This window comes from Ursus maritimus, unplaced genomic scaffold (assembly GCF_017311325.1).
Source record: "Ursus maritimus isolate PB19 unplaced genomic scaffold, ASM1731132v1 scaffold_24, whole genome shotgun sequence".
In the NCBI taxonomy this organism is placed as follows: domain Eukaryota; kingdom Metazoa; phylum Chordata; class Mammalia; order Carnivora; family Ursidae; genus Ursus; species Ursus maritimus.
The window spans coordinates 24,020,197-24,048,078 of NW_024424897.1; the positions used below are offsets into that span (position 1 = coordinate 24,020,197).

The 27,882-nt window shown below is 49.4% G+C and overlaps 2 protein-coding genes and 1 long non-coding RNA gene across 3 annotated transcripts in view; 2 read left to right on the plus strand and 1 right to left on the minus strand.

The window, feature by feature from the left end:
* The window catches only part of LOC103660610, a 6,234-nt gene extending 4,022 nt beyond the window's left edge, over positions 1–2,212 (plus strand). The window contains exon 2 of the long non-coding RNA XR_567821.2: positions 1,948–2,212. This is a non-coding gene — a long non-coding RNA (uncharacterized LOC103660610). The remainder of the gene's footprint in view (positions 1–1,947) is intronic.
* Positions 2,213–2,515: 303 nt separating this feature from the next.
* On the plus strand, positions 2,516–17,174 carry UBE2Z (ubiquitin conjugating enzyme E2 Z). The gene is made up of 7 exons (XM_040640763.1): positions 2,516–2,841; positions 4,805–4,877; positions 6,788–6,975; positions 9,302–9,413; positions 11,685–11,797; positions 12,741–12,831; positions 15,112–17,174. Exons 1-7 carry the CDS (start codon positions 2,531–2,533, stop codon positions 15,280–15,282), a joined length of 1,059 nt encoding a protein of 352 aa, XP_040496697.1. The 5' UTR covers positions 2,516–2,530; the 3' UTR covers positions 15,283–17,174.
* A 1,342-nt stretch (positions 17,175–18,516) lies between these two features.
* SNF8 (SNF8 subunit of ESCRT-II) lies at positions 18,517–26,847 on the minus strand. The gene is made up of 8 exons (XM_040640764.1): positions 26,693–26,847; positions 26,277–26,327; positions 23,580–23,718; positions 22,580–22,684; positions 21,880–21,952; positions 20,613–20,754; positions 19,756–19,830; positions 18,517–18,741 (listed from the first exon to the last, which is right to left on the minus strand). The coding sequence occupies exons 1-8, from the start codon at positions 26,744–26,746 to the stop codon at positions 18,604–18,606; spliced, it is 777 nt and encodes a 258-aa protein (XP_040496698.1). The 5' UTR covers positions 26,747–26,847; the 3' UTR covers positions 18,517–18,603.
* Positions 26,848–27,882: the final 1,035 nt, after the last annotated feature.

A 27,882-nucleotide genomic window follows, 5' to 3' on the forward strand; every position in this document is an offset into this window, starting at 1 on the left:
TTTTTTTTTTTTTTTAAAGATTTTTTTATTTATTTATTTGACAGAGATGGAGAGAGCCAGCGAGAGAGGGAACACAAGCAGGGGAAGTGGGAGAGGAAAAAGCAGGCTCATAGCAGAGGAGCCTGATGTGGGGCTCGATCCCATAACGCTGGGATCACGCCCTGAGCCGAAGGCAGACGCTTAACCGCTGTGCCACCCAGGCGCCCCAAAGTAAGCGTTTTCTATCCACTAAAAACAATAGTCCAGTAGTAAGGAGAGAACCACACGGAGGAATCCTATCCCCCATTGGGCCATCTTTGGGCCTCTGCAGTCTGAAGCCATGGAGGACCAATGGAGTACTGTTTTCCTTTGTGTGAGGTTATCAGTGAATTGACTTTTGACCACCTTACTAAATAAGTAATACCCAAATGAAATCCAAAATCCTTTAAAAATTAATAAAACCGGGGCGCCTGGGTGGCTCAGTCGTTAAGCGTCTGCCTTCGGCTCAGGGCATGATCCCAGCGTTATGGGATCGAGCCCCGCATCGGGCTCCTCCGCTGGGAGCCTGCTTCTTCCTCTTCCACTCCCCCTGGCTGTGTTCCCTCCCTCTCTGCTGTCTCTCTCTGTGTCAAATAAATAAATAAATCTTTTAAAAAATAAATGAATAAAACCTAGTCTGAATAGGCAATAGATCCACAGTACAATATTTTAAAGGTACACAGACATACACATGCTTCGGCCCACCTTGTCAGCCCTCAAACCATCTAGAGGCAACAACTGTTCCTAGTTTTTTGTGTATGTTTTCATGATATTCTGGTATCCTTATCATAGAGTGATAAAATGCTATACCAACAAAAAACATGAAATCTATATAAAACATCATGTTGATTCATTGCATTTCATGTTAAGTACCTAAGCTGTACCAGGCCCTCTGCTGGATTCACAGACAGTACATGCTCAAGAGCCCTGAGAAAGGGGGGTGGGGGGATAGGGGTTGGGAGCAACAGGTAGCAAAGGACCACAGGAAGTAAAATTCGGTAAGTGTGGGAGAGCTCCAGCCTGTGACAGTACCACATAGTGGTTAGAACTTTTTCTTTGGAGTCAGATTTGGCTTACAGCCCCAAATCCGTTGCTTGCTTTCGGTGTGACCCAGGTTAAGTGATGGAACCTCTGTAAGCCTCTGTTTTTCCATCTGTCAGAATGGACTAATAATAGTACTTACTTCATAAGGCTGTTGAAAGGAATAAATAAGACAAAGTCTACAAAGTGCTTGGCACATATTAAGCACTCAATAAATGTCAGCTAAAGAAACAAATGTTTAGCCTCAATAAGTGTTAGCTATTACCTGTTCAAGTCCATGGTCCCTTATTGGAAAATTCAGGAAGCAGTGAAAACTGGACTTCTCTTCTAAAAACCAGTTTGGGCAGCAAAATATAACACAGAGTGAGGTTATTTGTTTGACGTAGTATCAATATTCATAAATGTACCCAAATTAGTATGAATTTCTTACACTTTGCTGTCGAAATACCAATGTTTGGTTACCGGGAGCCGCCCCAGACCTTACTGGGAGTATTCCTCTCAATTCTGAAATGCATCTAGCCAAGAGATTCCGGACAAGATTATGAGCCTGTGTCCTTGCTAGAAAGAAAAGGGAAAACCTTTTTTCGAAGGCTTCTGTTTTTCTTGGTCCATAGTATGCCATTTCACCTTACAAATCCCAGGAAAGCCCTGAAGAATCCTCCCAGGATTTTAACTCACAGCCCCTTGATTCCTATATATTCAAGGACTTGTGGGAAGAAAAGACTGAGCTTGGAGTCAGGAGGCCTGATTTTCTTTCTTTTACCAAGCTTCTCTAGGTCTGTTTCATTATCCCTATGGCAACGCCTAGCAACAGTGCCTGGCATTTAGTAGCCCCTTCATAAATGTATATTGAATAAACTCTAAAATGAGGTCGTTTTTCACTCGCAGGTTCTGATGCCTTCCTCTTGGTCCTGTTGCAGGCAGGGGGCAATGGCAGCCTGCCCTCCGTGGTGACGGTGCGGGAAGCAAGGATAAATTAGAGGTTTTCAGACAGGAAAGAGCCCTGAGCAAGTCGACTCATCTATTCAGAACCTCCCCCAAAGAAGCTCGATGCCCCAATCCTATCCCGTGGACACGACTGAGGAGGGTCTCTCTCGTTAAGGGTGGGGGTATAATCTCCCTGCCACACTTGAAAATAAAACATTGCACCGCACTGGGCTCTCCGCCGCACCTCGGCGACCCGGCACGCTTCAGAGCCTCCTCCCGCAAAGCGTGGGCCGGCGCAGGCCCGGGGCCCTGGCTCCGCCGGCTAGTTCCCACCCCCTCTCGCCCTGGAGGACCGTGGGTGGACGCTCTTGCAGAACGCCTCTCGCTGGTCGGGCGGGGGTGGGCGGAGCCAGCGCCGCCCGGGCTGTGGAAGCGGAGGGTGGGGACACTCTGGCCCGGCTCTCGGTGGTGCGGGAGCGGGAGGGAGCAGCGGCCGCTCTGGTCGGCGGACGTGCTGCCGAGCAGTCCCGGAAGCGAAGCAGCGATGGCGGAGAGTCCAACTGAGGAGGCGGCGACGGCGGGCGCCGGGGCGACGGGCCCCGGGGCGAGCGGCGTCGCCGGTGTTGTTGGCGTTAGCGGCAGCGGGTTCGGGCCGCCTTTCCTGCCGGATGTGTGGGCGGCGGCGGCGGCAGCGGGCGGGGCCGGGGGGCCGGGGAGCGGCCTGGCTCCGCTGCCCGGGCTCCCGCCCTCGGCCGCTGCCCACGGGGCCGCGCTGCTTAGCCACTGGGACCCCACACTCAGCTCCGACTGGGACGGCGAACGAACCGCGCCGCAGTGTCTACTTCGGATCAAGCGGTGAGCTGGGGTTTTTCCTCCCCCAGCCCCGAGCTGCGGGGCTCGACCTTCCCCGCCCCCCCTTTCCCATTACACCCCCCCCCCGCCCGCTGTTTCCGAGCTTCCCTCGCGGCGGCCCAGCTCCAAGGCCCACGTCTTGCCAGCCCGAAGCGTCGCGATCCAAGTCCCCTCTCCCCCCGCCCTCCCGCAGCTCCACACGCATCAAACCCCTCCTCGCGTGCCCAGGTCCGACCCCGCCCCTCGGCTACCTCCCTTGAGCCCTCCGTCTCGGTACCGGACACCCTCCCCCATACCTCCCGCCCGAAACCCGACCCTTTCGCGCTTCAGCAACACCCCTCCCGCCTTCCGCGCCGCCTCTCTCCCCCCTTCCCCACCCCAGCCTTGCTAGATGCTGCCCGGAGGCCCCACCCATTCCCCCCCCCTGTCGTCTCCTCCCGAGCCCCGTTTGTAACACACATAGAGCTTGCTTTCCGTGGCATCAGAGTCGAGGCCAAGCTTTCTTTTTATTCCCCATCTCCTCAGACCCTCTCCGCAAGTCTAGATCGCTTCCTTCACATACCCGCAATCTCCCCTTGAACCACTTCTCCAGAACCCTAAAGCTATCCACTCTCACACCTGTTCCAGGAATGCAGGCTTTCTCCCCCCAGTCTCACTCTGGCTTGTATTATCCCACTCGAGACTTTCTTGTATTTTTTCCTCTCAGTCATCTGGTTTACTTTTCTGAAGCAGATATACCTAATTGAAATACAGGAACAAAGGCCCAAGTCCTTTCTGTGCTTATTTCTTGGGTGACTGATCTTAGATACTATCATTTAATAGATAATGTTTCTGCAAAAATGCTTAGCATAGTACCTATCGCATAGGAAAAGAGTAATGCTGTTTAGCCGCTATTAATCCTGAAACCTGTTTCCTGATGACCAGTCTCTGCCTCTCCCTCTGTCCCCCCACTGCAGCCATCTTCATCTAGGTAATCTCATACACACACCCCCCCCAAGGCTCCAAGTCCCTTCGGATGTCTCTACCTACCTGTCAAGGTTGTAATAACAATTAAACAGCACACTGTGTGTAAAGTACCTGGCCCAGTGCCTGAGATAGACACCAGCTTCATTAGGGTCTCCACCTCTAACTTCAGAACCTCAGCACTCCCCTCTGCCCCTGTCCTCCATCCACTTCAGTCCGCCAATACTGACTTTTGTCTTTGAGTTCTGCCAGTACTTCTTTCCTCTGCTCTCTCACTTGTTTGAACTTTATGTCCCGATGTACCCTACCAAGTCTTCCCACCTAGAATGTCCTCTAGACCCTCACTCACAGCTGATGCCTTCTAGATTATGCGATACAACCTGCAGATCCTCTCAGCTGTAGTAGCCACTGCATGTCATCTTTCAGATGTGAGACTCTCAGCAATTTCAGAGGGTACCCTCCAGTCTGAAGAGATGTACCCTGTTGGGCCCCCGGGCAGGAAGACCATTATTGCTCCTTGCTAGCTTCACTTGCTTCGTAGAATCCTCTTGCCAACAACGGTCCTCTGCATGGTTTATGGGACTCACTTTTTTAGTGGAGTTGATTATGTCTTCCCAGTTACTGAGCAGTCTTCATTTAGCATTCAGTCATAGTACCTGGGAATCTCGGAGGTGGGGAGTGAATGAATTGCCCTGTGGGAGGAAGAGAGAGTAAATGGGATGTGGCTTTTCCAGGGTGACATCTGATGCCATTGGGATCTCTGATTTTTCCCCCTCCCCCTGAGGAAACAATGCCCTTTTGATAATAATTTGCTCTCTGCTTGCCTGACAAGTACTCAGCTGAGATTTCTCAGCCAACAAGACAGTGCAGACATTTGTGGTACCAAGCACCACTTTCTCAGACCCTGGCCTCGTTGAGGTGATAACAACTGTCCTGCTCAAGGGATTCCCCTTTTTTCTCCTCTCCCTCACTCCCTTCCCCACCTCCTCTTGGTGTTATACAGGGATATCATGTCCATTTATAAGGAGCCTCCTCCAGGAATGTTCGTTGTACCTGATACTGTTGACATGACTAAGGTATGTACTTGGAGGGGGTTGGGGGTTATTGGGAAATGGGGCCCAGAAAGTTGGAAGAGCCTAAAAGATTATCCAGCTCACATCTCTGATTACATAAATGAATAAATCAGGATCCCGAGAGAATAAGTGGCTTGCCCAGGGTCCCACAGTGAGGTGCAACAGAGCCTTGCACAAGTGTGCCAGTAGGCCTGGTTGGCTTGGAAAATGCCCATTTATGCCTCTTGTCCCAGCTTAACTATTATTAGGGCACTCTTTCACTCTCAAAAATGCTCCAGTTGGGCTAAAGAATTATAGTCATCCTATTCATTTTACTACCCAATCAATTCTTCCCCCATCCTGTCACTCTTGATTCTTAAGTATGGTGCTGTAAATCAAATGCAGAGAAAGTTGAGGATGGGGCAAACCTGAATGAACAGAGTTTATACTTAAAGGGCCTTGTTCAGGCTCCTATCCTTACTGGTTGCTTTTGAATATCCTCTCCACCCCAAAGACCATTCCTGTCTTGTCCTCCACACACAAACAGAGAAGCTGAAATTCCCCTGGCTTAGATACCTAGGCCTCTCTGTCATTGAGCGCTCTACCCTCAGAAGTGAATTTTCACTTAAACTGATGTTGGGAAGAAATCTCATTTCCTAAATCTAATGTTGTTTAAATGAAAACTCTCCATAGTTTCAAATTTCTTACAGTAAAAGTTCAGACAGTGTATTGTTGGTATATCTATTTTGTTTCAAGTAGGTTTCCCTGTAAATTGATTTTTTCTTTTTATGTGGTTGGAAATGTTTTTCCTGGGACATCTTGTCCTCAGTCAAGTATCAGTGTTAATATGCTAGTCCCTGGGGTCCCAGAATTGATGTCCCGTGGATGCCATTTGCGCTTGCTCTTCCAAATGACTGAGGGCTAAAAGATAATCCAGGGTGCCACCAGGGCAAAGAGGCATTGGATTGCAGGTCTTTTTTCGTCTTGCTGTTTAAATTCTGAGCAGACCTAAGTGCCTAGCAGCCTTTGTAGGAGAAGAAATATAATGGAGTCAGTTCAGGTTTTCCTCTTTTCAGGAAGGGAAAGCTTGTTCAGTAATCGTGGCTGGAGGAAAAGAGTTCAGCGTTCTGTTTTCAATGCTGCCGATTTTTTTTTTTTTTTTCTTTTTAAATTGACCAACAGTGTTGGGGAAATTTCTAAGGATGGTTTCAAGGCTCCAAATGGGCCCTGAGTTTTCCCCTTTTTTCTTTCTGTCTCTGACACAGCTGGATGCGGCCTGAGCCACATCCTCCGCGGTAGGTCTGTCCTCTGCGGAGGCAGCAGACAGCCCAGGCCTCCATCACAACCCGCAGCTCTGCACTCTTCCTGGTGCCGCGGCCTCCAGTCCCTTTGCTCTTTTCCGTTCATCTTCCGTCCCCTTTGTGCCACTTAAGCAGAGGGTGGCTCGCATCACACGCATGTTTAACCTACGCACATCCCAGCTGACGTGCTCAGGAAAAATACATACTCGTTTCTTAAAATGAAGCATGCTAGGATAATATTTTATAGGTGCATATATTAATTTGCACAGTGGTGTTCCATCTAGATTTGTTACATATAACACTGGTGAGAGAAGTCTAAACAAAAATCATGCTGTCGTGGAGTTTTAAGGGACACTCAAGGGTGATTTTTGACTGGAATCAATTTTCACCTTGAGCTCTCACTTTAGAATGTAACCCCCAAGTAAGATGCCGCTCCACCGTAATGGGATTTCTTAAAATTCCAAACGCATGTAGCAGTATGAGTGAGTACGGGCCGCTCAGCCTGCATGGTGAGGGTGTGGAATATGGATGCCCGCTGACGGTCCTGCTGCTGGTGTGGGTAGCACGTGGAAGCCAGGAGGGGTTGGGATGGGACATCACCTCACGATTTTGAGATGGGGTTTTATTTTGCAGATTCATGCATTGATCACAGGCCCATTTGACACTCCTTATGAAGGGGGTTTCTTCCTGTTCGTGTTTCGGTGTCCGCCCGACTATCCCATCCACCCACCTCGGGTCAAACTGATGACAACGGGCAATAACACAGTGAGGTTTAACCCCAACTTCTACCGCAATGGGAAAGTCTGCTTGAGTATTCTAGGGTAAGAGGAGACTCTTCTAAGTGGCCAAGTTGGTTGTTAGCAAATAATTGCTGTAGGCCAGCCTTTATCAACCAGGGTTCCTCATCTGAACCACAGAACACGATTGGAGTGACTGTTTCCTCAATTCTCCCCAGGATGGTACACGACTCGTACCATTCTAGGTGCAAAAGAGAGAAGTTCATTTATGACCTACACTGGCTGCCTTAGTGAAGTGATTCTCCCAGAGCAGCAGCACCCAGGAGCTTGTAGCCCCGCAGATTCCGGGGTTCCACCCTAGACTTCCTGTATCAGAAACTCTAGGGCTGGGGCCCAGCAATCTGTGTTTCACAAGCCCTCCGGGTGACTTCTGGCGCACACTGCAGCTGGGGAACCACTCCCTTAAGGCATCAGGACTTAATTCTCTCCCGAACAGGTTGAGAAAGGCTGCAGATCGGTGCCATTTAAGACTGTGGGTGTCTCGTTTCTGAGTCTCTCAATGAGTGGCTTTGGAGGCGGTGGTGATGATGAAGATGATTATGATATTTTAACAACTGAATGAAAAATGTCTAAGGTTGGAAATCACATCAGATAAGAAACATGAGTTTCAAGTACATTTTGTTTCTGGGTGCTACTGAGATGTTGCTTCATGTGGTTCTCATTCGTTCCCTTTCACGTGCCTTTGGGGGTTAAAAATTCAGAATGGAAACGTCTTCTCACGTCTTCTGGATTGGTCTTGTTCGTGTGGTCTGAATTTCCCCGGGGCGGAGAACCAAGTGCAGGTTGAAGTTGGGAAAGTCATCCAAACTGGTGGCGCTGTTTTCTTTCTTGTCCGGCACGTTTCCGAGTATGCGGGGGGAAGACGCAGCTGACCCAACCTGGAGACGTGATTTGATTTATTTATTTATTTTTTTACTCTCTCCGATCCAGGGTTATGTTCTGTGATGATGGCAGGGAGGAAGTCCTTCAAAGGAGTTTGTCCTTACAGAGGTCCTTGATGTCGTTAGGGTATCTGTCTCTGCTGGCAGGGCAGCGGTATATCTAGCCCACAGTGGCGAGGAAACTCAGCTGTTGTTTCCGCATGACAGTTGTGCGCCACAGTGTTTTTGCTCTAGGTTCTCCATGAGGCCAGTATAAAACTGTTTTAAATAAACATCAGCTCAAAGTTGAACCAGGGGAAGTAAGAAGGTGGGGTCAAAGGGGCAGAATCATGTTGGGTGGAAAAGGAGAAGCTACCCTGAAATTGAATTTTGACTGCAAGGAATCACAGGGTAGAAAATTCCCATGTGTTCTCCGTTGACTGTTCCCTCTGTCAGCCTCAGTCCTTTCCTCCCTACCTAGAAAAAAAGATTGGGGCTGCCTTACTGACAAAAAAAAAGTAATGAAAATGTACCTCATTGGCTCGCCTCCCGGAATATGGGAAGTCTTAGCGCAGGGTCTGGTGTTCCTGGAGGAGCAGAGCTAAGGGGAGCAGGCCGAGAGGCTAGAAGAGCAGGCCTTGAGGAGAATGAGCTTGCCTGACTGGGCTTTCCTCGAGTTTAGCAGGGAAAGGGAATTGGCCTGTGAGCTTGAGCAAGCCCGTGCTGGCTTGGGTTGTGTTCAGCTTCCAGATCAGGTGCCATCTCTTCAATGAATTGAACTAAAAAGAAATGTCATTAATGTCCAGGCTGCGCTCCTCCTCGCAGGACTTGGTCAGGTAGATGGAAGAGAGGAGCAATTTGGGGGCTTCTCTTTTATTCAGCATGGTTTCCATATATTATCTCAGACCTTCCATGGGTCTGACCCTTACTCCCTTCCTGTCCTTTGGCAGAGTTGTGTAGTCTTCAGAGAATCGGACACTCTTTGGGGGCTGGATACAGAGCAGGATCCCTGGTCATCAGCCCCACCACATGGCCTCTAACCAGATGGCTTCAGGCCCCCCTGCGCCCCTTTGCTCAGCTTCTCCTCACTAACTCCTTCACCCCCCACCCCCACCCCGTAAATAAGTAAGCTCCGGGATCCACAGAGGTTAACACTTAGACTGCCTTTGGTGCTGTTTTCTTACCTTTTTCTTCCATTGTGATGAATGGAACCTTCCCTGGCTACTGTTGCTTTCCTAGGCCAATGAAAATCCCTTCAAAGTCGTCTTGCTTGCGTTACCCTCTTTTCTTTTGTCCTACTTGATAAGAGGATTAGGCAGTTGACTGATTTCTGGTGAATGAGGGTGAGACAGGCTGGGAAATTCCAGAGCATTAATAGTGAAAGAGAAACGTTGACTCACTGAGCGGGTGCTGCCAGGCCCCAGGGTGCTGGTGCACTCGTCTCTCTGTGGTGGCTTCACCCTCTTCCCGCCCTCTGCTGTGTTTTGCAGGACGTGGACTGGCCCCGCCTGGAGCCCAGCCCAGAGCATCTCCTCTGTGCTCATCTCCATCCAGTCCCTCATGACTGAGAACCCCTATCACAATGAGCCTGGCTTTGAGCAGGTAAGGCCAGGGGGACCAGCTGGGGAGTGGAATACTGAGTTTGAAGAGCTCTGAGGGGTGTGCTTAAGGGTCCTGTTTGTGTGTTTAATGTCACCATAGGAGAGAAAAGGAGCTGCTATGTGTGCTCCTTGAAAATGATTTTTTTTTAATGTAAGTGACAATAACACTGTCAGGTTATTTCCATTTGACTTGGGTTAATCTACAAGGTGGGAATCAGTGGAGTCATCTGGAAATTCATTTTAAGCCTGCTTTTGGGAAAAGGCTGTTGCCACAACCGGTGGGTTCTTCTCTGTGTGTCCATTCTCCCAGTTTCCCCTTAAGGTACTAACTGTAGAGACGGGCTGCTCCGCCAGGTGCTCTTCTGGAGTTAGTTACAAAGTACTATTGGCTGAAGAGCCAGAGGACCTAGCCATTAGCTAGTAGGACAAGAATATTTTAGTCAGGCTGCCAAAGAGAAGCGGGGAGTTGCGTTTTCCAGGGGTAGACTATATGCCAGCCGCTGCCAAATTTTCATATATATAATATCACATTTAACCTTTACGCTAACTCAAGGTCAGGGCACCTGGCTGGCTCAGTTGGAAGAGCGGGCAGCTCTTGGTCTTGGGGTCGTGAGTTCGAGCTCCACGTTGGGCGCAGAGATTACTAACTTGGGGTAAATGTTATCCCCATTTTCAGATGAGGTAATGGTGACACGGAGAGGTTAATTAACTTTCACAGAGATACATAGATAATTGGAGAACCCAATATTTTCCCTGGAGCTGAGAGTTTTTCCATTGCTCCAGAATGGCTGCCAGGATTACTCAGAAGTACAGGGAAAGAGTCCAGTGATAATCCCCAAAGGTAATAATTCTGTCTAGGTGATTAAAACAGTTTAACTAATTTTTAAACTATTTGAGATAATGCTAACATTGATGGTTCTTTTATAGACCGGAACAATGGGAAATACCCTTTAAGAGTGAACAAAAGTTACTCCCAAAACCACCTTTCCAAACAAATAGTGTATTTGATTTTGAGATTAGGTAGAAATGGAAAAGGACGTCATTGGCTAACCAAGGAGCTGATTTTAAGGTCTTTTCTTTGGAAATTCAAGAGATGTGACTTTTATTCTTAATACTCCCCAAACATTATTGGTTCACAGCCCCTGGTATCTAGGTGGCTTTTTTACAGCTCCCCAGGCAGAAGGAAGTGCCCCGCTGTTTGGTTTCTTAAGCAGTTAGATCCAGACAACTCACTTCTTCCTTCAATAACTAAAATGGCTTCATGACAGGAAGGGTACACTGGTTGGGCACCACACAGCTTTGAAGATCTTGGAATCCGATCGGATCCACCACCCTCAGTTCTCTTCCCTACTGTTTTCCTCTGCTACTTGGTATTTATGAAAGTAGTGATTGACAATCCAGCTTCACAAAGATAACATGTCATCGAAAGGAATATAATGCAGTTTAACGTCAGAATGGACCCACTGAGCCCAAGCTAGTAGTACACGTGGTGTTTGACAGGTGGTCAGTGCTGTGGTTTTCTTCAAAAACTTTAACGTACCCCACAGCACCCCTGTGATCTCGCTGTGGTGCCTTTTGGAAACCACGGTAGTAGACGGAAGGTGTGTACGTCTTTTCTGTTCATGATGTGTTTTAATCAGAGGCCAGGGTTCTGGTGCCCAGCTTGGTGATCGGAGGAGCCTTGAAGCGTAAAGGAGGAGTTAAAGGATGGAAGACTGTTCTCCCTTCCGTTTATGCCCACACTTTCGTATTGGCTTTCTCAATCAGTGTCGGAGTTTTCTTTTGGAAACTTCAAGTTCTACTGCGGACACATTCGTGGTACTTGATTTCAGTGATGGTGGAACCCTGCAGACACAGAAAGGAGTTAGCTGGGAAGCATCCAGATAGTTACGGGGTTTTTTTACTGAGACTCTGTAATGTCAGATTTACCTTTTACCCCACCACCATTCCTAACATTTGGTTCTTTCCCAACCAATCTTTACCTCAGAGGCCCCTCATTTCAGCCTTAGGAGAATTTGATGGGTCTGGTTTGCTGCTTCCAGGTTGAGTGACCTGTAACAGAGGAGGGGTATTGGCACGCGTGGGGGGAGGTGAATGATCTCAAAAATAAACACTCAGTTGCACTGCATGTATCTGCCGTAGTCGGAGAGGGATCTTCTAGGTTTGTTTACTTGGTTCACATACCCCATATTAATCCTGAAGTCTCTTCCTGTTGACTTTTCTCTTTCNCTAAATTTTGTATTTGGACACTCTGGTGTCGGTTGCATTACAGGAGAGACATCCAGGAGACAGCAAAAATTACAATGAATGTATCCGGCATGAGACCATCAGAGTGGCGGTCTGTGACATGATGGAAGGAAAGTGTCCCTGCCCTGAGCCCTTACGGTATGTGTGCGCCAAGAGCGCCCACTTGGCACTTGTTGCTCCTGTTGCAGACTTGGCTGGTTCATACCTTTAAGAACCTTTGAGGCGGAATCCACTGTTGGGCACCAGGGGAGATACAGAAAAATGAAAGTTATGGTTCGTGCTTTCAAAGAGTGGTGGCTGGGGGTCACTCAGGAGGAAGTTGAGAGAGCTGCTGTGCTCTAGGAGAGTGCCAAGCCTGATGGGAAAGATATAGTCCATACCCTTAGGGAGCCCCCAGTTTGATGAGGGCCTGGACCTGTTGAAGATCCTTATTTGATCTACAGCCAAATAAGGTGTAGAGCCCTTCATAAGGAACCCGTCTCTCCGTGTTCGAGTTTATTTGTAAGTGCTCAAACTAGATGAACAAAGTCAGAGTTATTGAAACAAGCTTCCGGAAGAATTTTGAGTTAGGTTTGGGATTAGGGATGGCCTGTGGAAAACAAATGAGATTGAGTCATGAGTTGAAGTTAGATTCGAATGATCAGTATTAATAGTCACCCTCCTTTAATAATCCCTAAGGTATAAGAGAAATCAGCCTTGGGCCGTCAGCTGTTCCTTTTCCCTTTTTCCATTGAAAGATCTTTGTGAGGGGGGGCGGGACACCTGGGTGACCCAGTCAGTTGAGCGTCTGACTCTTGGGTTCAGCTCAGGTCATGATCAAGCCCCCCGTCGGGCTCCACACTCAGCATAGAGTCTGCTTGAGATTCTCTCTCCCTCTGCCCCTCGTGCTCGTGCACACTCTCTCTCTCTTTCTCTCTCTCCTCTCTCTCCTCTCTCTCTGAAATCTAAAACAAAAAACGGGGTCTTTGTGAGATACCGAATCTGGGCTTGGGAATCCTAATTTGGCAGTAAGGTTAGATGGTGAAGGGATGGTTCCTTCCCCACCACGTTCCTAACTTAAGTTTCTCTGCTTGTTTTCCAGAGGGGTGATGGAGAAGTCCTTCCTGGAGTATTATGACTTCTATGAGGTGGCTTGCAAAGATCGCCTACACCTTCAAGGCCAGACTATGCAGGTAATGCAGCCCCTGCCCTGACTCCAGAGGCTTCACAGCAGACCACGTAAACCCGCCACCAAGGATAGCAGCTGCATCTCTCAGAGAATTCAGAGCCAAGAGGAACTTGGTTCATTGAGGTCGCTGCGGCCCAGAGAGGAGAGCGACTTGCTAACTCATGTGGAGCTGTTTCTCAGTCTTGCCATAGAATAGATGCTCATGAGTAGAGGCTGAACCGTCCTGCTTTCTAGCCTGGAATGCCTTCCCTTGTTAGTAGTCTTTTCAAACCAAGAACATTCAGCTCTCTCAGAATCTTAGTGATGATAAGGGTGAGTGCTCTATGGAGTTCCGTCCCTAGCTCAGAGGGGTGCTGAGAGAACGAGGCTAGGGAAACGTTGGGTATGTGGTGTTGTATGTTGAAAGATTCCTGTTACAAAGACAGTGTGCAGTTGTTTAATTACTCTCTGCCTCCACTGGAGAAACGTGCTTCCACTTTTAATAGGAATGCAGGATTTAGGCTTGTTTTAAAGAGGAGATTCTTGGGGCACCTGGCTGGCTCAGTCAGTAGAGCATGTGACTCTTGATTTCGGGGTCGTGAGTTCAGGCCCCACATTGGGCATGGAGCCTACTTTAAAAAAAAGAGAGAGAGAGAGTCTTACTAAACCAAATTGTAAATGGGCTCAAATATAAAAGACCTGGTTGGTAAGAGGGTGAGACTCCTCTTGTCCTGAGGACCAGTTCTTGTGTCTTTTGGGTCATTTACTGGTGGTCTTGCTTAGAATCGTGCTGACTTGGATGAATGACTGAGGCCACTTAAAGTTCTCTCCAGCTCTTCCTGAGCTGCTTCCCCACCCGGGCCCCACCAGCAGCAGTAGGAGTAAATGTCTTCTCTCTTCAGCTGCTGCTTAGAAATGGTAGTTCCCCTGTCCTTCCTTCAAGGACTTCCCACCCATCTGCCACACGAAGACTCAAAGGGCGGGGCGCCTGGCAGGCTCCGTCAGAGGAGCCTGTGACTGTTGATCCCAGGGTTGGAAGTATGAGCCCCACATTGGGTGTAGAGATTACTTTTTAAAAAATAAAAAACAAAACAAAAACAAAAAACCTCAGAGGGCAAGGCCAGCTCAGCGTTAACTTGTTCAGAGTCCATCGTAGGTGATGCCTGCCATGGTACGTTCCCCATGAGGAAGTCTCATTGCTGGTATTCAAAAGCATTTCCAGTATTCACTCTGTGGAGGAAAAATAACTCGTGATGAGAGAAGGAAAGGGAAGAGCAGCGTCTAGGGAGGAGGGAAGTGGGTGGAAATGGAGCCAAGGATGAACAAAGGAAGATGTGAAAAGTGGATAGCTCCGGACGAAGTGTGGAGTCCAGCCTTTGGGGACTGGAGCCCTCGGCAGTGAGAAGTGTGGGCTGTAGCCACAGTGACGGTGTGTTCACCGGTCCCTGATCATGAGGGTGACGTGTGCGCAGCAGTGTGGAAGGAGTTGATGTGGGAGAAGCAGAACGTGAGAGGGAAAAATCGTGTACCTTACTGTGACTCAAGAAAAGAGGTCTCCACTTGGCTAAACCCTGGCCGTGCGCTGCTTTGCTGCCAGATTCTCTGTGGAGCATTTTACGGAGCATTTTACGTCCCTTGTGTTTACACCCTCCACTCCAGCCTTCCTTGTTTTTGAGACTTTAAGGACAGTTAACCCCTTTCTACAAAACGTTGGGAGATCTTTGATCTAGAACAACAAGGATCAAGGCTGGTGGCTCTGGAGTGATACCACAAAACGGACACCCACAAAACGGACAGGAAGGGGGTGACAGGTCTCTCTGGAAGAGTGTACGGGTATGTATCTGGAAGTCAGAATTCCCGAGTTCCAGACTCGCCTGTGATGTTGGAAAAGCAAATTTTCCTTTTTGAATATAGNGGGAAAGAAGGATGCTATTTCCCTTATGTGGTTTTTATGAAGTTAATTGAAAACACAGGCACACATAATGATCACAGCTCTGGTCTTGAATTTCTGCTTCTTGCCTGTCTCACCTTTACTGTGACCCTCTTCTGCGTAGTGGCTTGCTTCCAGGGAACGAAGACACATTTTAGTGTTGGCCCAGGCCCGACCTGTCTGGGTGGTTAACGTGCCATAATTTCCCTAAACAGAGGGTATGCTGTCTGCTGTTGGGAACTGTCAGTGCTCTACCCTCCTCTACTCCCGACTCAGAAGTTGAGCGTGTGTCCAACATGGGCCCGAAGCTGCTCTCTCTAGGGTGAGCGACCCAGACTCGAATCTTCCATCCCGCTTGTCTCCTTTCCCCCACAGGACCCTTTTGGAGAGAAGCGTGGCCACTTTGACTACCAGTCCCTCTTGATGCGCCTGGGACTGATTCGTCAGAAAGTGCTGGAGAGGCTCCATAACGAGAACGCCGAAATGGACTCTGATAGCAGTTCGTCTGGGACAGAGACAGACCTGCATGGGAGCCTGAGGGTTTAGACCCTGCTCCCTTCTCCCCTCCCCCCACTCAAGAGTCCCAGCAGAGTCCCTTCCCCCCCACCCCAGGGATGGAGAGGCACTGTGTATCTCCCTCCACACGTGACGTCATCCTGCAAGATGGCAAGAACCAAGCAAGCTCGGATCCCAGGGTGTGGGAGTGGGGAGGCTGTTCCCGATCTGACCTCCCTGGCTCTCGAGCATCTGGGGTTGTGTTCATCCCATAGCAGGGGCCAAGGTACCTATGCAGGAGCACCTAGGGCGAGGGCCTCTGGCAAAAACCAACCAACCGACACACCTCTCCACAGGGCCAGCTCCTTGGGGGTAGGTGGGAGACAGAAACTGTAATTCCAAGAGGGAGTGTGCCCAAATGATTGATGGGGATATCTGGAAGGGAGCTTTGGGTGGGGGGCTGTCTGTGACACTTAAGCAGTCTGGGTGGTTGTCTGTCTGTCTTCAGTCTTGAAGCAGGGCTTCCTAATGCCCTTTTCCTCCCTGCCTCTCTTCTCCCATTACTTCCCATGGGCCAGCATAATTTTGTTTTTCCTAATTTATAGTCACTGTTCTAGACAGACCAAAGAGAAGGAACAGTGGTGGAGTCTAGGCTGCTGACCAGTAAGCTTTACCTAGCACCTGAGCACCTTTCTCCTCTGCCCCCCCATTCCCTCGCCCATTTCTAGATTTAAGACAGAAGGTAGATGTGACGGACTGAACCAAGGTCCTGGTAAAGCCTGCACAGGCACCATGAGCAGCTGATTTTGTTCCCGCAATCACTGATTTGAAAAGTTCCCAATACAGCCAGCTGCTGTGTGGGGGGGGGATAAGAGCCACTACATAGAATAGTCTCTTACAGATGTTCATAAATGCTAGCCACAAGGAGGGTATTTCTCCGGGGGCGGGGTGCAGTGGGGAGACTGATGCTAGTCCTGTTGTGTTTTGTTTGGCTGTCCATGTGTATTTTCACCCCGGCCTCTAGTCCCCTCCACCACCCTCCCCCCACTTCAATGCCCAGGAACTTGTGGGGAGCAAGGGTCGCCAATGGCAGAGGGGCTGGGGCTGGGACTCTGGGCTCCTCCGCTTCTCTTGCCTCTCCCCCTCCCCTTCCTCCCAGCTGCTCTGTCACTGGCTCTGATGGGCATTTGCCTGGCTGTGTTGCTTCTCTATCTGTATCTAGCTGCAGTGATCCTTTAGCTGGTTGGCTCAGAAAAATGTGCTTTAGGCGCCCTGTGGTACTGGGCACTGAGGGAATCCAGCCTTCCCCTTTTTGGTGTGTTCTCCCCATACTTTCCAGATTCTTACTGTTATGGCTCCCAGTGGGGTGTTGGTGATCCATGTGACGCAGGGCCTCAGTCAGTATCCAGCCACGTGTACGGGAGAGGATAACTTGTGCCTGCCCTGCCCGCTGCTGTGGAGGCCTCTGCCCGTGGGTTGTGGGACTTCCCGGGGGGAGTTCGGAAGGGGTTGGGCACAAAGGAGAGTGTCCAACTTGGGAGGGCAGGAAGCAAAGAAACTGGACAGGAAGTGGGCTTGGGGAACGGAAGTTTATCTCGGATACCTAAGGCTGGGTCTCTTAACAAGGAGACTCAAAAAGGGACCCTGCTTCCAATTTCCCTCTTCCATTCTCAGAGCAAGTACAGGGCTTAGAAGAATGCCCTTGGTCTGTTGGTCCAGTGGTTGTCTGTCATCCATTTAAGTGTTCCCACTTTCAAGTGACAATCCTCTCCTTGGCCCTGCCATGGGCAGAGCATGTCTGGCATACCAGCCTGACTTTTATGCCCTAATCTTGAGTTGAGGAAATATATGCACAGGAGTCAAAAGAGATGTCTTTATATCTGACTGTACATAAATGAAGTTTTTTTTTTTTTCTTTTTGGTGCAATAAAGTTTGTTTTGGCAGAAGGAGGAAGCGACTATGGGTGTGGGAGGGTTTGTGTCAAAGGAGACTGGGATCCTCTCAACAACCACACCTCTCACCTAGGTCTGAAGCTGTCAGGGAGAAGGTGCTCGATGCGTTGTCTGAAGGCTGGAAACCCCGGTTACAGGACGTGGGTGGAAGCAGGGCTGCCGGGGATGAGTTTCCCGCCAACTAGAAGTAGAAGGGCCTTTTCACCTCTGGCAGTCAAGGAGAGGAATGCCATCTTGGCCTCAGTTACTTCTAAAGAACTCCTCCTTCACAAACTGGGAAGGGAGCATGGCTCCTCCACGGACAGGCCGGTCTAGACTGAATCTCTGGGTAAGGAAAGCGCGGTTTAAGTAATGGATAATCCAAACCCCACTGGGTTTTCGATCTCTGGTACTAAACCAGCTCTTAGGAATTCAGCACTCAGACCACCAGGACAGCCTCGTGCAACCACCTTCCTTCCCTACTTGCTAAAGAAGGGCTCTGGCTTTCTGGCGAGAGGCTTTTCCTCTTGGCTGACCATGTGTATAGGAAGACAGCCCACAATATCCAGCCAGCCTGTGTCCTGCAAAGCTGTGATACAGCAAAGTGAAAGCCCGCGCATGAGTGGACTTAGGCTCTGGCTCTTTGATTTGCTTCTTAAGCTGGTGGCCCCCTGGTGAATTACTTCAGTTCCTCACCTGAGACATGAAGGAGACCTACTTAACCAGTGAAAGGGGCTGTGAGGATCAAGTGTGTTTAGGAGGTAGCACAGGGTAGGTAGGTGTTCATCAAATGATGCCCTTCTCACCACTAAGGCTGGAGGGACCTAGTGATCAGCACAGGAGGGAGAGCTAGTTCGGAACCCGAGGACTATACTATGTCCGCTGTTGGTTGATTCCCCTAGGTTCCATTGTTTCTTTCCTCTAACCACCATTTAACTTTGACCTCTACTTCCTTCACACTCAGCCAAGCCTGTCAACCCGGAAGCTCTAGAGGAAGCTGGAGGAGACTGGATGAGTGGCTATTACTGGTCCGTTAGGGTCTGCTCGTTTGAGATAAACATTTTTATAAGGACAAGGTTTGAATTAACAGCTATAATTTACGTCCCAGGGCTACAAAGAGACTAGACTGTCTAGCCAGGAGACAGGCCGCCTCCGTTCTAGACCCAGCTCTACCGTGAACTTGTAGATGACCCATGCAGGTCGTTTCGTACGCGCTCACTGTTCTGTGTTACTCAGGTTATCCTTACTGGATAAATGAGGTTTTCTCCAATAAAGATGCAATGTGAAGGCACTTTAAAACAAATAAAATAATGGGTGAATATTGAGGAAAGAAAAAACTTGGAACTTTTTCTTAAAAAAAAAAGTTATTCAGGTTTTATTCACCAGCAGTTCCGCCCTCCTCTCCCTGCCTGCTGCTGGGGCCCCTTCCGCACTCCCAGAGTCAGGGGAGGGCTTCTCTGGCCTCCTCAGCTGTAATCTCCTGGGAGTAGAGGTCAGTGAAGAGAGCCGGCAGCCAGTAGTGGGCCTCCCCTGGGGCCTGCAGGTCCAGCCAGGCCAGCCCTTCCTTCAGCAGGTGTTCCTGGAGGGAAAAGGCAGAAAGAGTCAGTTATGAAAACAGCAGTTCCTGTAGGGTGGACAAACAACCCCCAAACCTATTTTGGCTTCAGTGGGGTTTTCAAACTAAATCTACACGAGTGCCTTCACATATTTATACAACCAGACTGCAATTCCAGGTTCTGTTTGGCCCTGACCTTTGCCTGAGGTGCAAAAAACTGCCACCAAATCACTTAACCTGTGCTGCTGGGAAAGACGGTAAAGACAAGTAGAGTGGGCTGCTGTAGGAGGAACAAAGGGCTACGGAAACGTCCGCCCTGTGGCCCTAAGCAAATCCCTGATCCCATTTCCCTGAAGCAAAATGGAGACCACTGTTGTAATTACGTTTCAGTTACCCTGTGGGTAAACCTTTCTGGAGAAATTAATGGAAGGGCTCTATTTAGAACGGACTTGCAATTCCTACAGCTGGAAATATGCTCAAGACGGGCTGGTTATGCCCAGTAGCATTAAATAGATGTTCATGTTACCGTACTTTCCAGAAGAAATTAAGTCTCTAGTTTTAATTACCTGGATATGGAAGAAGGTATTAAAAGCCAGGGTTATGTTCTCCTGCTACTCCTTCACATCAACCTCTCATTAGTACTATGAAATCTGTATATATAAAACACTAACTATATAATATACAGTATAATAGTATATAATTATGGACATGTAATTAAGTAGGTAACAATTCCCTGCACTCTGTATGAACAGTGTTCCTTCCAATACAAACTGTATGAACTGTCTGACCAGGCTCTACGGGTCAGGAGAGAGAGGCGGTATTGGTGGCTTGCCTACAGCGAAGTCAGAAGCCTGCCTCTGAGTTGGACCTCAGTGGCACCTTCACAGGAATGCGGGCGTTGCTTCTCCGTGGTGACAGCAGCCTTCAAGGCAAGAGGCCAGCAGAACAAGGCTGAACTTTCTGCCGGTGTGCCATCTATCCACCCATCTCCACCCCTCTGGGGCCCATCTTTTCTGGGCCATTCCAAAATTCACATACCAGCACTTGCCGCGCGCGCTCGGTCTCCCATTTAAGACTGGCCTTGATATCACTGACAGTCACATAGCCATTTTTCTGAAGGAAGGAGGAATGGGGGAGTCAGTTAACAGTGGGCTTTCCCCAAGAACCCAGCGTCTGCCCAGCAACAACGGACTGACCCAGCCCGGAGGAAGAACTGCCCTGGAAGCCTAAGAGCACAGAAAAACAAGGCAGGTTCAATCTCAAAAAGTCGGGTCCCTGGTAGGAAAATATTAATTTAGACTTTCTCAGAGAACTTCAGAACATGACAAGTTTCAGAATAATTAACGGACAGGAAGAAATGGTGGCAATTCCCTGCCTCACCGTACCCGTTCCCCAGTAACAAAAGCCCCTCCTTATTTAGCTTTGTTCTACATGATCAGAGTAGGAAAACTGGACACGTCTTCCCTCGATCCAGGACAAGGACTTGGGGAGAGGGGATATCCTTAAGGCATGCTGAGGAACGGGATGGCAAGCAAGATGGAACCTTCGCTTTGAGGAATCCGTACAGAAAGCAGCATGACGGAGACCCCGCGAGCACGCAGTTCGCCGTCTGCACGTGTATCTGCGCCGCTAGCCTGTAAGCTCCCCGGGGGCAGGGACTCTCGGGGCCCCTCGCTCTCCCCGCCCACAGCCCGGCCCGGTGCTTCGCACTGTAGCTGCTCAATAAACGTCTTCTCAACAAGCGCAGGTCTGACTGGTGCGTCCGCCGGACAGTCTCCGCCAGAGACCGCGGTGCGAGCTCCTCCCCAAGTGCCTCCCAGACTGCCCCCCCACGCACGCGCACGCACACGCACGCACGCGCGTCCCCCGCCCTCCCCGCGGCAGGCAGCCGGTACCTCGGCCAGCTGCAGCACCACCGTGTGATCCATGTTGAGCTCCGCCGGCACGGACTGAATGAGGTAGGTGCCGCCCACGGGGATGATGCCGAAGCCGCTGCCGAGCGCCTTCAGTTTCTTGATGGCCCTGAGCAGGTCGTCTCTGAGGTGAGGAAGAGCTGCTTAAAGGCCGCGGGCGCACCAGAGGCGGCCCGGCGGGGACACCCTGACAGAAGACTCGACAGGCTGCGCAGCGGTCAGTGAGGTCAGTGAGAAGGCGGGGCCGGGGGGGCACCGGCGGGGGGCGGACACGGGAGACGGGACAGGGAGGGGGCTCTCCGCGCAGCGAACCATTCCGACCCGGACAGGGGCCCAAAATCTGCCCCCGGGGGGCGCCTGGGTGGTTCAGTGGTCAGGCGTCTGCCTGCGGCCCAGGTCATGATCCCAGGGTCCTGGGATGGAGTCCCGCGTCGGGCTCCCTGCCCAGTGGGGAGCCTGCTTTTCCCTCTGCCCCTGGCCCTGCTTGTGTTCTCTCACTAATAAATAAGTAAATAAAATCTTTAAAAAAATCTGCCCCCGGGAGCCCATCAGAGAATGTGACTGAATGAGCTGAATGCAAGAGACAACGGGGAGCAGCGTGAACTGTGGCGAAACAGAGAACGCTGATCCATTTCACAGAGGGCAACCCCGCTGATGACGGCCCTTTGGGAAGTCAGGCCCAGTCCTGCCGGATTGTCTGGTTTCCAGTTAACAACTAACTTGAATTAGGGAAAAAGAAAACCCACAAGACAATGTGTAGACCATATACCCAGCCCACATACTGACAGCCTTTCTTTTTAACCTTTTCTCAAATTGAAGTCACACACAGAGGCTGGTGAACCAGATCAATTTGTACCCCATCTTCTGACTCCCACTCCGTTCCCCAGCCTTTCTCAGTGCGCCCTAGTCTCCTTGATCTCAAATAACCTCAAGGGTATAAACCCCAGGTATGTTAAAAAAAAAAAAAAAAAATAGTAACAATACCTATGTACACATGAAAAAAAAAATGCTTCCCAGAAAATACGCCAAAATGTCAACAGTTGCAATCTCTCAGTTGAGAAATCATGGGTGGTTTTGGTTCTTTATATCCCTGTATTTTCAGTTTTCTAAAAAACATGTTTTCTGATCATAAAGAGGAACAAAAATGATCCCAAACGTAGCCTATACGTGCGAGCAGTAAAGAGAAAAGATTTCCATCTGATTTTTAAAGACCTTTCTATACTCCAAGGGGTTGGAAGGCAAGACCTACTGGCTGACGTCCTGTGCGAATTTGCCCCTTCCTTTCAACACCTGCTGATGCAGCTCCTCCAGAGTGATCAGACCTGTGGGAGCGGAAGGAAAGCAGATGGACGATGACCCTCATGGCTAAGCCAAACCAAGCCAAAAATATAAAAAACAGAGGCAACATCATCTCTGAAAAACTATAAAGGCTCTCTTAACATCAAGGCCCTATCTACTTACAGTCAATGATTTATAACTGGTTTTAAGTTTTCTTTAACTTCAACACAGACCATTCAAGTGCTTAAGATGACACCACTGGGGCCATTTTTAGGTCACGTTTTGGGGAGCCCAGAAACTTGGCATCACCCCACCCTGAAGTGCCAGGACACACAGTTACTAATGATAAAATCATAACCCAGACGTGTGGTATATCGGGGAAAGGCCTATTTCCTCCCTCCCTATTCTTTTCTGTCATAACCAGAGGCTAAGAGCTTCCCGGGCAAAGGTCTCCAGGGAAGACAGACAATCATTCAGGTAATTCCATTTACCCCTGGCCATGGAGACCTGCCGGAGATTCAACCACATGAAGCCGCTAAGATGCTCTGAAGACCTAACGGCTTCTCAAGATCTTACAGGCCCGCAGACTGTAGGATGGAAAAGACGACTTTTCAAGGGTTTCTCCCTCCAAGAAGCCCAAAGCCCAGCGCGCAAGACCAAGCCAGCCTCACCTCCATTCCGGTGCTTCAAGGCCAGGCACACTTCGATGATCTGGACACCCAGCTCGTAATAGAAATCCCCCACGCCTAGCATCTCGGACCAAAATCCTTTTCCGGCTGAAAGACAGAAAAACAAAAGCCAGGTTATACGTTGGTTTCTTTCCTTTCTTTTCTTTCAAAGCTAGATTAAAACATCACTCCATGGGAAGCCTTCCCTGCCTAGCCTAAATCCTTGGGCTCCATTTACTACTCAGGATCCTCAAGACAGTTGAACATCTTGGAAATTCCTCCCAAAAACCAGGCTCTGACAGTTGTAAAGGGCAGGCAATCTAAAAGGCATTTCTATTTGGCTGATTCTGGCTCAGCACATTATAAAAATGAGTTTTCCTTTCCCAAATTATACAGTGAAATATAATGGGACCTAGGAGCTAGACAAGGCTGAGAGAAAGAATATGCAGACCTGGCATTCAAAAATCCACTGAAGACAACAGTTTATTGAGTAAAAAAATGCAGGTTACAGAGTAATTATAGCATAATCCAAGATATTAAAAAAAAAGTTTATAAATAGGATGAAGGTGTCCAGAAAAGTATCTTAGACTGTTAATATTTCTCGGCAACCATGGGACAGCGTCAGGAGACTTACACTTTCTCTTTTTCTTTTTTCTCCTTTATTGACCGACTCCATGATGACATGCTACTTTCATCAAAACAAAATTATCTTTTTAATAAAGGGAAAAAACAGCCATTCAGAAACTCCACTGTAGGTCACTCACGGGAAGGCCCGTACCCTGGCTACTAGCCTGCACGCCAGCAATCTCCAGCTTCCCCACCACATTGAGCACTTAGCCATCCTGCTAGGCACTCCCTAGAGACAACGGCCTCTCGCTCTCCCTGCAGGCCCTTCTAGAAGGGCCTTCTGGAAGATGCCCTAGCCATAATGATGACAGCCAGATGAGCTTCTGCCCCTCCAGAGCCCTAAGAGAACGCCACAGCCCTGCAGACAGCTCCTTACAGGCCAGAGGGTCCACCCCAATGGTGGCACACATGTCCTGGAACTGCACCCGGAACTCGGGATTCTTCCGGATCTCCTGCTTGTGCTTGCTGGCAAATTCTTCCAGGTTGCTCTTGAACATGTCCAACTGCTTTGACATCTGTAAGGTGGACCAGGGGGAGGTTAGGGGCAGCCCAGCCAAGTGACAGTCCGATGCCAAAAATAAGTTCCTGGCCCAGTGGCAGGGCAAAGGCTGAAATAACCTATCCTCTCCAGGCCTACCATTATGCTGTTTCTTGTTCCCTTTGCTTTTTGGGGTTTTTTTAAAGATGTATTTGTTGGGACGCCTGAGTGGCTCAGTCAGTTAAGCGTCTGCCTTCAGCTCAGGTCATGATCCCAGGGTCCTGGGATCGAGCCCCACATCGGGCTCCTTGCTCAGGGGGGAGCCTGCTTCTCCCTCTGCCCCTCCCTCTGCTTATGCTCTTTCTCTCTCTCTAATAGATAAATAAATCTTTTTTTAAAAAGATTTTTATCTATCTGAGAGAGTGAGAACATGCACACGTGCACACGCGAGGGGGGGGGGGAGCAGAGCGAGAGCTCTTCAGGCGGACTCTCCACTGAGCGTGCAGCCCAACTGCGGGCTCAATGAGATCACGATCCGAGCCAAAACCAAGAGTCGGACACCCAACCAACTGAACCACCCAGGCACCCCTATTGTTCCCTCTCTTTTTATCCCTAACTTTTCTTCGTGGTTCTGTTGTCCGCTGGATTGGGATGCCATAATGTTTCCTCAATTCTAAAACATACATTTTTGGGGGCACCTGGCTGGTTCAGCTGGTGGTAGAGTGTGCCACTCTTGATCTCGGGGTTTTGAGTTTGAGCCCCATGTTGGGTATAGAGATTATGTAAAAATAAAATCTTTGGGGGCGGTTGGGTGGCTCAGTAGGTTAAGTGTCCTACTCTTGGTTTCAGCTCAGGTCATGCTCGCAGGGTCGCTGAGATTGAGCACCACAACGGGCTTTGTGCTCAGTGAGGAGTATGCATCCCCTCTCCCTCTGCACACACTCACTCTATCTTTCTCAAATAAATAAATAAGTCTTTAAAAAAACTAAAAATAAAATCTTTGGGGCGCCTGAGGGGTGCCATCAGTTAAGCCCCCACTCTTGGTTTCTGCTCAGATCGTGATCTCAGGGTCCTGAGATCAAGTCCCACCTCAGGCTCTGTGCTCACCTTGGAGTCTGCTTAAGACTCTACCTCTCCCTCTGCCCCCTCCAACCCATGCTCGCTCGCTCTCTTTTTTCTCTCTAAAATAAATAAATCTTTAAAAAAATAAAATCTTTAAAAAATAAAAATAAAAAATAAAACATACATTTTTCCCCCACACGTTCCTCTTCTAAAGTCAGAATGCATCTAACAATCAGCATGCACATCTAATGTGGGACTTTTTCGAAACTGTTATTAGATTGAATGTGCACCCCAGAATCCATTTTGCCTTAAAAATGAGGGAATGCGGCATTCAGAAAGAAATAAATCTTAAGCCACTGACAGAAAGGCTACAGAACAGAAAATGGAAGCCTGCTATGAATTAGGTGTGCAGTGACTGTTGAATCTTTCAGTCATGGACCTTCTTGGGAATCAACTCCAAATAAAGAATCCAAAGGGAGGGGTGGGTCTACCAGATTATAGTCCAAACTAAATACAAATGGTTTGGGGATTTTCTGACTTATTTGTAGTATTCCTTCTCTTTCCCTAATTAACAAAGCCTATGTTCTACCCACCAAGAGTAACCACTCCTGGCCCAACATCTCCTCGTTTGCTACGTATCATAAATTTACACATTGTAATCACCATTTCCAGTTGATTCCTGTATGTCATCTCCCCTACGAGTGGGGGCTTTCGTTTCTTTTTTTTTTTTTTAATAAATATTTATTTTAGAGAGAGGGGAGAGAGAGAGCACAAGCGGAAAGGGCACAGGGAGAAGGAGAGAGAATCTCAAGCACACTCCCCACTGAGCGAGGAGCCCACTGCTGGGCTCAATCCCACCACCACAACACAACCTGACCCAAAACCAAGACTCAGACACTTAACCAACTGAGCCACCCAGGTGCCCCTAAGTGGGAGCTTTTGAAGAGCACAGCCTGTGTCTACTATCTTTCCTCAGTACAAGGATCCATTTCCTTGCTTAACTGTTCCCTCCTCTTCTTTACCAGTCCCAGGAACTGAGTAAACTCAGGGCACGTACGTACATATAGAAAAGGAAACCGCAGCACCGCACCCCATCACTGACACATTTCTGGTGGTGTGATGGGCCACACAGGTTAAGCAGTATTTTCATGTTATTCTTAGGCACTTCAAGTGAAAGCCCCCAAACAGCTCTACCACCTACTACCCATGTAATCTTGGATAAACCACCTGAATGTCCTCAATTCTAAACTGGGAAGAATAGAGTTCCGTCCTGGTAGGATCATCAGGATGAACAAGATAGTGTATGTAAAGAAAATGGACACGTGCCTGGGACGATATAAGCCTGTAATGACTCAAAGATGTCCGCTATCAGTGTTATTGGCAAGTCCAGTGAAAGATCTGAGCAGCCCAGAAATCGAAATTTGCCAAATACCCTATTTTTAGTTCAATCCAAACAATCTAGTTTACATCAAAGGTGTCCTGTCCAGCCTTGTCAGGACTCCCTTCCTGCCTGGAGCCCTCCAACCGACTCACCTGGGCCAGCTGGTCCTCAGCCAAGACAGTGCCTCGCTCCTTATACTTGGCCTGTCAGACAAAGAGACCAGCGTGAGTTGAGAGTGGGCGCTGGCGGCTCCCACTTGTACTGCGTCCGATGAACTATGAAAAGAGGAGGGTCTCTCTTAAATGGTTTTTCTTAGGGAGAGGGAGGAGGAAGTAAAACAGACGGCTCGTCTGTAGTCGTAGTTGGGAACGCGGGAGAAAGGGCTGGTGGATCTGGGGCTGCCGACGTTCCAATCCACCGGAAGCTGAAGAAACTCAGTTCCCCGGCACCCGAGGAGCCCGTGTTAGATTCTGATGGGGGGTGAATTGAGGGTACAGAGCTCTCTGCTCCGAGACTTTCAGTCTCTCTCGGGTCGGGGATGGCTGTGGGTCGGCCTTCTTTCCCTCACCTCGGCAAGCTTCTTCTTGGCGATGGCGCCGGCTCCCACCCCGCGGCGATGCATCCCCGCCCTGGGCCCGGGGGCCGCCCCGCTGCCGGGACCCCGGGTCTCCGCGTCCCGGGATCCGCCGCCGGCTCCCAACGCGGAAGCGCGGGCCTCACGTCATCTCCGCGCGCCGGAAGCTAAGCGCCGACTTCCTGCCGCGGGGCAGAATGGCCCCGCCTTCCCCTGGTGGTCGGGTTGGGAGAAGCCCGGCAAAGCCCCGCGGCGGGGAGGACCGGCGAGCGTGGACGCGGAGCCGCGGCCTCTTTGTCGGCGGCGCGCTCCCCACCCACGTGGGCCCCTCCGACCCTCGCGTGTTAGCTCGGCTGCCGCCCGCCTCCACCCAGCCTCCGGCTCCCAGCCAGCGCTCGCGGCCGCCTACTATGGGCCAGGCGCTGAGTCGGCCCCGAAGCTTCCAAATTGAGCATGAAACACCGCCCATCTGCTATAATGGAGCCTACCTGTTGGAGTCACACGCAGAGATTCTGACCAGGGCAGACCTTACAGTTAAGAACTTGGACTCTGGAATTAGAAAGCCTGGCTGCATTGCTCACTTCCACTGCGTATGGTCCAGTAACTTCAGGCAAAGTCCTGAATCTCTTGTGTTCTGGTGTCCACAGTTGGTACAGAGTAGCATCTACTCATGAAGTTGTTGTGAGAATGAAGTGAGAAAATCTGTAACAAAGCATTTTGGACAATGCCTGACATATAAGTAAACATCAGCTATGATTGTTATTCACCAGATTTGGAGTGGCATCAGCCATCTGTGTGTTTAGAAAGCTCCATAGGTGCTCTCTATAGCGTTGAGCCTAACAAAGGAGCTAATGAAGGATTCTGAAGTAACAGGAAGTAACAAGATCAAATTCTTGTTTTAGAAAAATTAGTGACAAATGGGGCACCTGGGTGGCTCATTCTGTTAAGTGTCTGCTTTCGGCTCAGGTCATGATCTCAGGGTCCTGGGATTAAGCCCTGATTGGGGCTCCCTGCTCAGCAGGGAGCCTGCTCCTCCCTTTCCCTCTGCCACTCGCCCTACTTGTGCTCTCTCCTTCTCTCTGTCAAATAAATAAAATCTTTAAAAAAAAAAAAAAAAGAAGGAAGGAAAGAGAGAGAAAGAAAAAAGGAAGGAAGAAAGAAAGGGAGAAAGAAAGGAAGAAAAA